Source organism: Acanthopagrus latus, chromosome 22, assembly GCF_904848185.1.
Source record: "Acanthopagrus latus isolate v.2019 chromosome 22, fAcaLat1.1, whole genome shotgun sequence".
NCBI lineage: Eukaryota > Metazoa > Chordata > Actinopteri > Spariformes > Sparidae > Acanthopagrus > Acanthopagrus latus.
This window is the reverse complement of record NC_051060.1, coordinates 397501-410000: the sequence shown is the minus strand read 5'-3', so window position 1 is coordinate 410000 and position 12500 is coordinate 397501. Positions and strand designations below refer to the sequence as shown.

The 12500-nt window shown below is 41.0% G+C and overlaps 1 protein-coding gene across 5 annotated transcripts in view; it reads right to left on the bottom strand.

The window, feature by feature from the left end:
• The window catches only part of enah (ENAH actin regulator), a 182133-nt gene that overhangs the window by 98753 nt on the left and 70880 nt on the right, over window positions 1-12500 (bottom strand). Inside the window, exon 1 of one of the 5 annotated variants that reach the window (XM_037086589.1) lies at window positions 7312-7979. The exons of 2 other annotated variants lie outside the window; for them this stretch is intronic. In XM_037086589.1, coding sequence (XP_036942484.1) covers window positions 7312-7403 — 92 coding nt within the window. In that variant the 5' untranslated portion in view covers window positions 7404-7979. Of the gene's footprint in view, window positions 1-7311; window positions 7980-12500 lie in introns of those variants that run through there. 2 more of the 5 variants (XM_037086592.1, XM_037086593.1) reach the window with 2 other exon arrangements.

Here is a 12500-nt window from a genome sequence, read left to right as displayed (position 1 = left end):
AGCTGCTGTCCTTGACCTTGAGACATATCAAATAGGCCCTTTTCTTGCATAACATTTTGACATTTTACAGGAGAAACACTATTGTAAACAATCGAATGATGGCTGAATTCAAGCTGGCTCAGTGTCACTCGCACCCACTTTCTTCCAGCAACTTGGTTCTGGGCCTTGAACCACTCAAGATTCTTGGGACCCTAGTAAAATCTAGCAAACCACTCTGCATTTCCACCTTTTTTAAACAGAGCCATTGTAATCATAGATGTGTCATCACGCTCAACAATATATAGAACATGACATGCCCACTTCAGTCCGCATGTAAAGTCGAGGAAAACCTTTTTTTTTTTTTAAAAAAAAGGTTCCATCTGGTAATCAACTTTCTGGGTTGACGTACCAATTTACTTGCGGTTGAAATGCTGGGAATGAAGGAGACCAGATGGATGAAATGGGAAAATCTGAGACTTTTTCGCCTACATCTTTACAGAGGCCTGTCTCTACGAGCCTGGCTCAAGCTCTTGCCTTCAACGAGTGGAGAGGTGAAACTCTGTTTATATCACTGCTGCTTGGTGGTCAAACACGGTCAAAGTTGATGAACAGTGTTTACCTAATGTCTAACATGTAATGTGAAGATGCAAACCATATTTTCATCACAATCTTGACATTTACGTTCACCTAAACGTAAATTTTAACAAATGTAAATACACTATATTGCCAAAAGTAATCACTCGCCTGCCTTGACTAGCATATGAAGTTAAGTGACATCCCATTCTTTCTGCTTTTTCCTATCGAGGGCCATTTCAGTTTTCATACTGTCACTCAGGGGCCATGACATTTTTTTTTTCTTTTTAAAAGGTAAGCAGCTCACAACATAATTTTAATCGCCTTTTTAACTTAATTGCAATAACATGAATATCATGGCATTAATTAATGTCTTACACAATTTTAATTTTATCCATCTCAGTGTATCTTAGTGTTTTAATCCAATTAATTTTCTGTTTCTGTTGGTGTTAAATTCACTGATGATACTCGAAAATGACAGATCTGAGTTGTCTCATAAGGTTGTCTACTACCAATCTGAGGTGAAATTGTTGAGTGGAAACAGGGAATTTTCTTTTAAAATTAGACTGAACATAGCTCCGATGTCATTTTTCAAGTGATCTGAAGCTGATATATAAGATTTTAGAGGGCTGTATTAGTTTATTTTCAAATCAGAATGCTGTGAAATGATCTGCGGTACATTATAAGGTTGTCTACTGTCAATCTGAGGTGGAAATAAAGAAACTTGTTAGTATCAATATCATATCAGTGTGACCTAATGCGATGGCTGGAACTGCTTCTCCTTGGTGAGACGTCTGATGTCAGGTGGCAGCGATGATGATGCTACTCTCAGCTGGTTTTCCAGGTTTGGGTCAGTCAGTCTTGAGCAGAGCCAGGTCTTTGCAAGAGTCAGTTTTGAAAAGAAAAACTGGAAATCTCTTGCAGTATCCTTCAATGATTTCTCAATGTCTTGTGCCATGTCAGTAATCCGATCTGAGACAGTTCTCGAAGACAAATTGACCCTTGAAACAGCTTGATTTTTTTTCTGGTGCGAGCAGCTCCACAGCGGCAATGAGGCACTCCACAAATTAGTTCACTCACCACAAAGCTAGCCTGTGTCACATTGTCCTGGTGCTCGCGGTTTGGATAAAACTGCTTGCTGGCCAGTCAAACTCTGTTGAAGAGCGGCAACTTTATCCACACACACTTGTCCTATCAATGCATCCAGTTTTGCATGTTTCGCGCTGTAATGACTCTGAAGGTTTGCCTTTTTCATTACTGCCAGAGCGTCCCTACAAACCAGGCACACTTTGCATCAACTTTTCTTTTCTTACTTGCCATCCTCTGTTTTAGCTAACACTAGTCTCCTCTCATAGGTCTCACCTGTCAGTCACTGAGGATACGATGCGATGAGATGACACGCGATGACAGTTGGGCTGGAGAGACCGACACCTGCCCCGTTGGGCATTTAATTGCACATCTGAGAGAACTTTTCCTGAATCAATTTTTTGTGGGCGTACTTATGGATTGCCTCGCAGGCCAGACCAAACAGTCTCACGGGCCGTATACAGCCCTGAGGCCGGAGGTTCCCTACCTCTGCCATAGGGTTTAATATGACGTCAGTCCACCCTTTGCAGCTATAACATCTCAACTCTTCTGGGAAGGTTTCCACAAGGTTTAGGAGTGTGTTTATGGGAATATTTGACCATTCTCTCAGTCTCCGCTCCAATTCATCCCAAAGGTGTTCTATCAGGTTGAGGTCAGGACTCTGTGCAGGCCAGTCAAGTTATAATCTAATAGAATACATCTTTATTGTCATTGTACATTGTACAACGAAATTGAGAAGCAACTCCTTATTAGTTCAAATTACAGATATAAACATAAGAATATTGATACTAGGATAAAATAAGTTCATCCACACCAAACTCTCTCATCCATGTCTTTATGGACTTTGCTTTGCACACTGGTGCACAGTCATGTTGGAACAGGAAGGGGCCATGCCCAAACTGTTCCCATAAAGTTGGAGCATGGAATTGTCCAACATCTCTTAGTATGCTGAAGCATTCAGAGTTCCTTTCACTGGAACTAAGGGGCCAAGCCAGCTCCTGAAGAACAACCCCACACCATAACCCCCCCTTCACCAAACTGTACACTTGGCACAATGCAGTTAGACAAGAACCATTTTCCTGGCAACTGCCAAACCCAGACATGTCCATCAGATTGCCAGATGGAGAAACGCGGAGAATGCGTCTCCACTGCTCCAGAGTCCAGTGGCGGCGTGCTTTACACCACTGCATCCAACACTTTGCATTGCACTTGCTGATGTATAGCTTGGATGCAGTTGCTCTACGCACTGTTCTTGAGCTAATCTTAAGGCCGCATGAAGTTTGGAGGTCCGTAGCAACTGACTCTGCAGAAAGTTAGCGACCTCTGCGCACTATGCGCCTCAACATCCGCTGACCCAATTTCGTCATTGTATGTGGCCTACCACTTCTTGGCTGAGTTGCTGTCAACCCAATCACTTCCACTTTGTTATAACACCACTGACAGCTGACTGTGGAATATTTAGGAGCGAGGACATTTCACAACTGGACTTGTTGCACAGGTGGCATTCTATCACAGTGCCACGCTGGAATTCACTGAGCTCCTGAGAGAGACCCATTCTTTCACAAATGTTTGTAGAAACAGTCTGCATACCTAGGTGCTTTCTTTTATATGCCTGTGGCCATGGAAGGGATTGTACACCTGATTTCAATTATTTGGATGGGTGAGTGAATACTTTTGGCAATACGGTGTATGTCTGCAGCCTAAATAACGGTATATTATGTTCTTTGGTTGTGTAGCACACTTAACCTTTAAATAGTTGACTGAGAGTTACAACAAGTTTAGTCTATCTGTGTCACCATTGATTTAAAATGGCAGTCAACAAATTGGATTAAGACAGCCAAAGTGAAATGATTTCCAATGATAATACTAAATTGTAATCTTTTTGTATAGCAAACATCAGCAAACAGTGTTTTCTACATTTGAATGCAGTCTTCAGTTCATAGGTTTTAAAAGGTATATTTCTTGTTTTTAATGTTTGTTTCTTGTTCTGTGTCTTGAAATATTAATAGTTTCCCATGCACATTTTTTATTTTATTGGACTTTGGCTGTTTGCACCAACAAGTTTTTCTTTGTTGCTTTTAATCTGAACTTTGTGTCACCACTTTGTTCTACTTAAATCACTAAACAAAGGATCTTTTTTTCTAAGGGAATGAAATAAAATCTTCAGCACTAATGAGAACAGGTGAAAACATTTGCAGATTAAACTGTGAGTGTCTGTGAAGCTGTTTTTGATGTAGATGCCACTGTATAGTACTGGGCATCAATCACTCTTCACTCCAGGGCATGACACCCTCAAGTTCACCCTCTCCATCATGCTAATCCCAAACTCACTATGACTTCACGAATAGGGCTACAGGGCGACTGGTGACATATAAGACCTTGCTGTAAAATCATACGCATTCTAGGTTGTTTCTTTAGTGGGAGGGCCCTGACACTCCAAACCAACTTCAAAGAATGAAAGCTGACTGCTGTATGGCTTCATGTCGCTTGTATCTTGGCCAAAAGTGATTCTGCTGATACAGAAACAGAGACTGTGGACTGCAGATATACACAAAGTTATGATAAAGCAGCATTTGCCTTGTCGTTTCACACCCTTCTCACTAATATGTGTGTGGAAGAGGTGGGGGCAAAAAATCAAACCTCACCAAATATATGAAATCAAGGATACAGCAACTGGCTCAAGTGGCTTTCGCTTTCTTTTCCCCTTTTTTCTTGTGCACTGGCTGAGCTGAACAGCCAATCATTGTGTTTTCACATCGATTGGCTCCAACCTGCTTCAGGATGCTCAGTCAGCCAAGAAGCCGGCAACAAGAGCTAACTAGTGTTCTGGCACTCCACAGAAACTATGGTCACTGACACTCACCCACAGCCATGACATTTTTTGTCAAGGCCCTTGCCTCTGGCTAGACATTCAGGTCCCTTCCCTCTAAATCTGATTAGAAAATATTGGTTGACAACCAACAATCATTTACCAGAAACAATTTGGAATGCAGAATTATCAGACCTACTATCGAAGTGGCAAACCCAGCGCTCAACCAGTATTTTATATTCTAAATGCTACTGAAGCTACTAGAAAAATATGTTCAGTTGTGATGTATTGCAGAGGATGACTGATGCTGGAGGGTCTTTGTGTTTCTGTCTTTTCTACATGAAGGTCAGAGGTCACCTACAGACCATCCTCTCTGGAGCTGGACAACTGGCTAAAGAACACTGACACAGTGTGGATCCTTGCAGGGCGTCTGCTCAGTCCATCGGGCCACTCCAACACACTGAGATCAGTCTGTTTGTTTTATTCTCAGATAAACCATCAACCAGTCATCTTCCTCCACTGTAAGCTAATCGGAATCCTCTCCCCAAATGAACACAACATTCAGCCCACTGAGCCAAAGAAAGATGTTTTCTGACATTTAGCAAACTGCATCAATAATTAAGCAGTGTCTTCTTGCTTAACATTATGTTGCAGCTGCTAGATGTAGATGTTAGTAGTGATGCAGCTAGCTGTGTCCTAACCAAGCCCTCAGGGAGACAGGCAAAAAGACATGAGAGTGGATATCCTTCAGAGAGTTGACTCAAACAGGAACATCCTCTCTCATACCCAGTGAGCAATCATCTATTCATAATTCCGATTCCAATATGAAACTGAAAACAAAACAGAGCTTCTGCTTTTTGCAATTAGGTTTTAAAAAAGGCAGTCTGGCTGTTAATCATGTGGATAAAACTGTTATCATCTATTTAGAAGACTGATCGCCCGTGATGGTATTGTCACCTTTTAGAACTCAGAAACTTGAAGGGCTAAGCACAGATTTTAATAAATGCAGCAGATCCAGAATAACTCACAATTAATGATGCCCACCAGAGCTGTGGATTACAGGATTAAATCCAAGATTATATCAGCAACAGGACTTCTGTATAAAATACAGATTATTATACCCCTTTTACACTCATCAAAATATTGGCACCTGGCTTCTGTCTTTAATGGAAATGGGTGCAATCAGCATTTCTTCCTCATATGACTGCAGTAGTTCTGAGCGTTTACTGGCTCTAGCACGTGAGCAGACATGCTATTTTTGGCCCCTTTCTCTAGCATGCATTAAAGGCTAAGGGCACTGGTGTTGCAATACTTTTCCATCTGTCTCTGGTCAAGTAGCTCAATCATCATTAATAATAATAATTTAAAAAAAGACTGAAGTAAAAAATATGAAAACACCTCAACTTTGTCATAAGATTCATGTCAGAATCAGATCTTTTTCCGTTGCCACGTGAAAATCACAACAGAGATGAGAAAGAAGCAAGATCTCTCATTGCTGAGCTAATTCCATCATTAGATCTGAATCGACTTTAGAATGTTTAATTAAGACATTTTATCACATTTTCTAACAAGGCAATGTTAACTGCCATTGCCATTAATTTATTTGTGGAAGTGCGCCACAATATTAACATTGGCCGCCGCATATTGATTTTTTTTTTACTTTTGGAGCTGCACGTCCCGTTCTCACTCACTCAAGACAGCGTATCCGTCAGTGAATAGCATGACGTTATATAGTTTGTGCATACAGTTGATGGCGGTGTGGTTTTTAGTCTGCTGGGAATACTAATGAAGAAGAGGAGGAGGACTATTTAACGCAGTTGGCTTGACCGTAATTTCATGGCCTTATCACTGAGATCAAGCCCCAACAAAGAGCACCATTTTATCCCCAGCCAAGTTAGTTCTTGGTCAGCAGAAGTCTCTAGTGGGCATGCTCTATGGCACACCAGCTGAACAGCTACTGCCAAAATTAAAGCCTGATTCTGTGGGCAACACTTCAAGGTGTATGATCTCAACAGCTGCTTTTCCCCTGTTTTTTCTCTTGACTGTTTTTTCAGTGTGTTCATGATGTTGAACATGACAAGACCAGACAGAAAGGCAAACTCATCCACTGGCATTGGTGAGAAAATCTTTTCGTCGTTTTAGTGGGCTTACATGCAATTAAAAATACCTGCATATGAGGTACATGCTAATTTTGTGTAAAACTGGTATTTAAAGGAGAACTTTGGTTGATTTAATCATGGAGCTTCATTGGTCTAGCTACCGGAGGACACGGATGTCAACAAACCAGTATGTGGCTACTTGCACAAACACACAGTTTTAACTACTTTTTTATTCATACACGTGTGTGCTGATGTTGCATGACTTTTGGGGTGAGATGTGGAGCATGTTAAGGAGCTTAAAACACATTGTAAAGTTCTGACCCTATGCTATTAGCTGTCAATGCTAACGCTCCGTTCACGGAGCCCTGTAATGGTTGGACCAAATGTGTTCGCGTCTTCGGTACTGGCAAGTCAAGGGTAGCATGAGCAATGAAGCTGCATGTTTAAATCGACCGAAGTTCTCCTTTAAGTCCTTGGACGTGGAAGTTTAAACTCACTATATAACAGTTAAGCTAATCATAAATCTGCATGCAATACTTCTTTTGCAAACACTGCAGAGAAAACACACTCAAGAAGCCACATTCTGTTGGAGTGTTTCTGCCTTGTTGTCTTCAGTTTAAACTGCAACTATGAACATCAGCAGAAACATTCATTGACAAGGTCTTGACCACTCCTTCATCAACAATGAGCAGCATTAAAGACAGAGGTGAATGAAGAAACAGCAGAGGAATCCACTTTAATGACTCTGTGACAGCAGGTACATACCGATGGATTTCCATTTTGGAAGCCAGTACACATCTCTGACTGAGGATGATGTGGGAGGATTTGGACTTTGGTCCAGAAGACTGGATCTGCATGGCTCCACACAGCCTGCTAGCGGCTGAACTAACCTAGCCAGCCCTGCTCCTTTCTCTTCTCCTCCCCTATCAGCCTTCTCTTCCCTAAGCACTCTTGTTTTGAGGTCTCCCCTGGCTTCCCCCTGTCGCTCGGTATCCTAGGTAATCTCTCTGGTATCTACCGAACAGTTTTCGTATCATCCAAAGCCGAGTGACAGTCACCCTGTCCCACCCCTCAGCCTCCCACGTCCTCTGCTCAAAGCCCCCGTATGAGGGTGATTCCTTCCTTATTCATACGTGCAATGTCAGCGAGGGAACCATGCAGTCAGCCAGCTGTGTTTTCCCCATGGCAGCTGCAGCAGTAGCCAGCAAACACGATTCGATCCTGGATTCTCGCCGCTGTGGCGACGGGGGGGTATCCAGGCAACAGGCTCCTGCGCTCTCTGGGCTCCGAGGCTGGGGGAAATCACTGCGGTGGTATCACGCGGTCCAGCTCTACTCGGCTCCGGAGGGTTCAAGTAGGGCTGGGGGGGGCTCCCTCTCTTCTGTTGCTGTCACCCTTCTTCCTCTCGCCTGGCTCTCTCTGCTACATCTATCTCATACCTTTTGTCTCTCATTTGATCTCTCCCTCTCTCATCTGCTCGTGGCTCCCTCCTTTCCTTTCTCCTAGCTCCATGCTCTTCTTTTATCCATGTGACTCTCCACATTCTCACACTCTCTCTATTTCTAATTCTCCATACACCCACCCAACTCATCTCTCTCACTCTCCCTCCAAAATAATGAGCTGCAAGAATTAGTGATGTTTGGTGTCACTAGAACAAGGATTAGTAAGGCGTTTCTCAACATATGACAAAACATGCAGTCCTGACAAGAGGGATTCTCCTTTTCACTGCACACTGACATTCACAGCAACACTACAAGCCTTTACATCCACTATTTAAATATGGTATCTAAATATCTGTGTGCAGCATATTGAAGGCCTGTTCGACTACACTGTGGTTCAGTTTAATTCTTTCCATTTCAGCTGTCATCGACTGGCACCATGGTGGAAAAAAAACATACAGTATGTAGATTAGCTCTGAAAGCACGGCTGAATGTAGTCAATAATGAATTCAAATGCTATGAGCCTACCTAACATTCTGCATATCAGTCCTCATTATGTTTACTGCTTTTCCATGTGAATTCACAACCAAAAGCAACATTACAATATCTGATCTCTTTAGATAGTGACTGCTGTGAGGTAGGACTTATTTAGAGGGTGTTTTCAGCCAACCATTTGAGCTTTCCCACTGAGCTGCTAACTACTGTCCCTTGGGGTTTTTTACTTGCTCTGCCAACTCTATGGTAACTTAGGAGCTAGATTGCCATCCAATATGCTGTTTTTTTTCTTTTTGATGTGATGATGCAGAGAGCTCTGAAGAAAATGCACAAGTTTCAAGTTTCTACATATTTCAGTAATAGCGATGATGGCAGAGCATCCAGTGGATTGGCTTGTTGCTGGTGGTGTGCAGGGACTGATCGAGCAGGTGATGTATTCATTACTGTGTGAAGTGCTGAATCGAGACACTGGCACTGTCATCTGGACAGGTGTGATCCAACCAGCGTGATGGTAAATGTGCTGTTCACCACCAAAATGTAAGATTATGAGTTCATTAAAATAAGGGATTTTAGCATTAACCTGTAACAGGCGACGACAAGCCCAGCTAGGTAGCAGGCACCTGTAACAAAGTCATTTGAATTGACTACTACATTTGTGATTGCAATGCAGTTGGGTTCCAGTGTTCAATATTGAATCTGGTTCCAGGTTATTTAAATCTTTTTGTCTGCTAAAGACTATATCTGATGTAAATTTAGCTCTGTATCATCATGATCACAATGTGACAATTATTTATTCTGGTGGTTTAACAAGGCCAACAGAGAAGAGAGTATTCTCTTGTTTAAAAAAAAAAAAAAGATGGTTCAATTTTGTTTAATTGAAGTTTAACATTAATTTAGTCTTTGTGGGAAATCTGTGAATAGACCAAATAAGCAAAGTTGTGTTGATGGATTGGGTCCGTGTATCATCTGATCATTCAATTTATCATTCAATTCATTTAATCTGGCTAAAGGAAAAACGAAAAAAAGAGTCAATATTTCATTTTTCTGTATGCACCAAACATTGAAAACTGGTGTTTGTTTTCTACCTTCAGCTCAAAACAAAAGATATAATAAACAAGGAAACCAAAATGAAATAATAAATCTAATTTCCATTTCCAATCTAATTTTTAGTGTGGTCTGATGACCAAGGTACGTTTTAACAGTTTGTTTTTTGTATAAATGACATATTCAGAAACCAGAAACCTGTAGATTTTTTGTTTTTCTGACAGAAATCACCAATTCAGCTCGATTTGACCTGTTTCTGGTTTCTGAGTGTGTCATTTATACCAAAAAACAAACGGTTAAAACATACCTTGGTCATACACAGACGGGGATTGGTCCAGTGTCCAGATATTGAAGATTTAGGGCAAATTCATGAAATTTCTGGCGGAAGTAGAGTTTGCAAGGGCCTTGCCATGAACTACAATTTGTTTATTATTTTTATTTTTCGTGTTAATATTGAGTGTCGAATCATGTGGATCATGGCTATCTACCACAATAAGATTCTAGTATTATGACAACCAGAACTAGAAGTGTCTTTATGTGTTGTTAAGGTGCGCCTTTTAAGGTGCTTTTTGTGTTCAAAGTGAAGTGTATGTTTTGTTTTTCCATTTTTTTGAACTTATAAAAGAATATACAATATATTTGAGATACTGTATATTTGGTCAGATATACCAAGTGAACTGTGCAACTGGATTTTTTTGAACAAAAACATTAACAAAGAGTTTATAATAATTTACAATCTACAGTTGCAAATACTGACCACTGAATCCAAATGAAATTGAACAGCAGATTGATAAGCTGTTTCTATTTGAAAAAATGCAAATCAACTCTAACTCTATAGTGTACCTTGAGACCAATGAAGGCCAACTTACTGTATAGAAAGAGTTGAATGGCCACCTTGATGAGATTAATTATGTCACCACGTTGTAACTTTATTATAACCATAAACTGGAAGAGATAACATGATGCACACACTGTTCTAAATAGGAAACAATAATTCCATAAGTCCACAGCCTCATAATGTAGATATAGTGCTGAAACGAATAGACATGTGACGTGCTTCTGATCCTCTACACTCAACATAATACCAAACATTGGTATATAAAAGAACCATAACATCAGCTGTATCATACATTAGACAACTCAGTACAGGTCTGGAGCTCATTTCACAGTATGGTTGTAGTTTCCTCTGCAGCTATCAGTGACAACCTACTGAACACGTTTTTTTCCAGGATTACTACTGATTCACCCTGAAGCATAAAAACTAAATCTGGGGTTGATGTAATTACTAAAAATGCAGAAAATAAAGAGTTTTTTTTCTCCTCTTTCCATTGGACAGCTGGCTTGACAGGCATAAAATCAGCCACATTGAGGCAGCACTATTCTATCAGTGTGGTGAAGGGCTGCCATGTGTTTTCAGGCTAGGGCACAGAATACAGCAAACACAGGAGAGGGTAATGACACACACAACTACACACACAGAGGCAGGGCTGGGAGGGGAGGCTGTACCAAACTCTGGAGGTCGGAACAACAAAGGCTCGGGGAGATGTGTATTTGTGCCTTTGTTCAGCACATGAACGTGCAAGCTGATGCTCTCAGCCTGTGCTTAACTGAGCCTCTGACGCTTCACATTACTGACTGACTCGTGTACACCTACACACATAAACATTGTCTGTTATTGCTTAAATTATCATCCAGCATACAAGAGGTAATGGATACTCAGTTTTGCAGTAATGGAAGATCTGCTCATTTGTGCCTCACCATTCAGAAACAAAATTATGGTATTCGATTATACACATTACTGGTGTGGTCCTAAACCAGAGCTGCCACTCTAATGGACAGAATTATTAAAATGACTTTTTAAAAGCAGGGAGAGGCAGTGGGTGCCCCAGGAAACGTGCTGTGATGGATGAAAGGTCCATGACGAGAGCAGTCTGTAGCACTTGGTCAAAAGTCAAAAGCTGTCTAAACAGTGCACACACGTCAAGAGCTATTAGAATCAATTAGAGGGAGCGAATGATGGAGAAGGACAAGGATGAAGAGGGAAAAAAGAGAGAGCAGGCGTGAGGCACCTGTAATAAGCTCCTGCCTTTTTTAGCAGCACAGATGATGCGAGGGAGGAGAGGAGGGACAGGGGGAAGGAAGGAGGGGGGACGAAGGGTAGGGGGTGGGAATGAGGAGATAGAAGGAGGAAGGGAGAGAGCACTCCATCATCAGATATTTCCATCATGATGGCTGTTAGAAATGCACAAATGCTTGATTGATGCCAAAGCTTAAGGCTGGGTTAGCTCCATTCATTTACAAAGTAAAAAGTTACTGTACAGAACTTGAGTGTGACTGATCAGTAATAAATTTTGTTATTTAGAAAGTAAAAACACCCTTACATTAATTAAATTAGGTCAGATTACATATTTACAGAAAGTTCTACTTAAACCTCAATTTAAAGAGCAGAAAATAGTACAATAGTAGGATAAACCTTACCTTGTTTAAGAAGCTTAGTTAGCAGTAATAGCTTGTGATCATCCACTTCTAACATCAAAGTAACATCCTATTATGTAGGGGGTATTAACAGAGTCCCTTTAAGAGTCCCTTTAATACAGACAAAAGAGAAGAAAGAGATGAAGATAGGTAGTGAGACATCTCCTCTCCCCTGAGGCCATTTTAGGTTGTGTCACCACAGGAGCCTGCAGGGCACAGGTGGCTTAAATGCCAGACTCACACACCTCTCATAAACCTCTACCAAATGTCCTCACATACATTCAAGAGTAAAGATTCAAAGATTGAAAGTGTTTATTGTCAAATACACAATGGAAGCATGTTTCTCTGTAAAATGAAATTCTTCCCTTGCTGTCTGCAGAATGCCAACAATATAAAAATTATGTATATACACAACCAAAATATACAAAGAAAAGCACTTTTGTGAGGCACAAAATGTGCTAAACAAGAAAAAGCAACAATAATAATAATAACTAGACAATT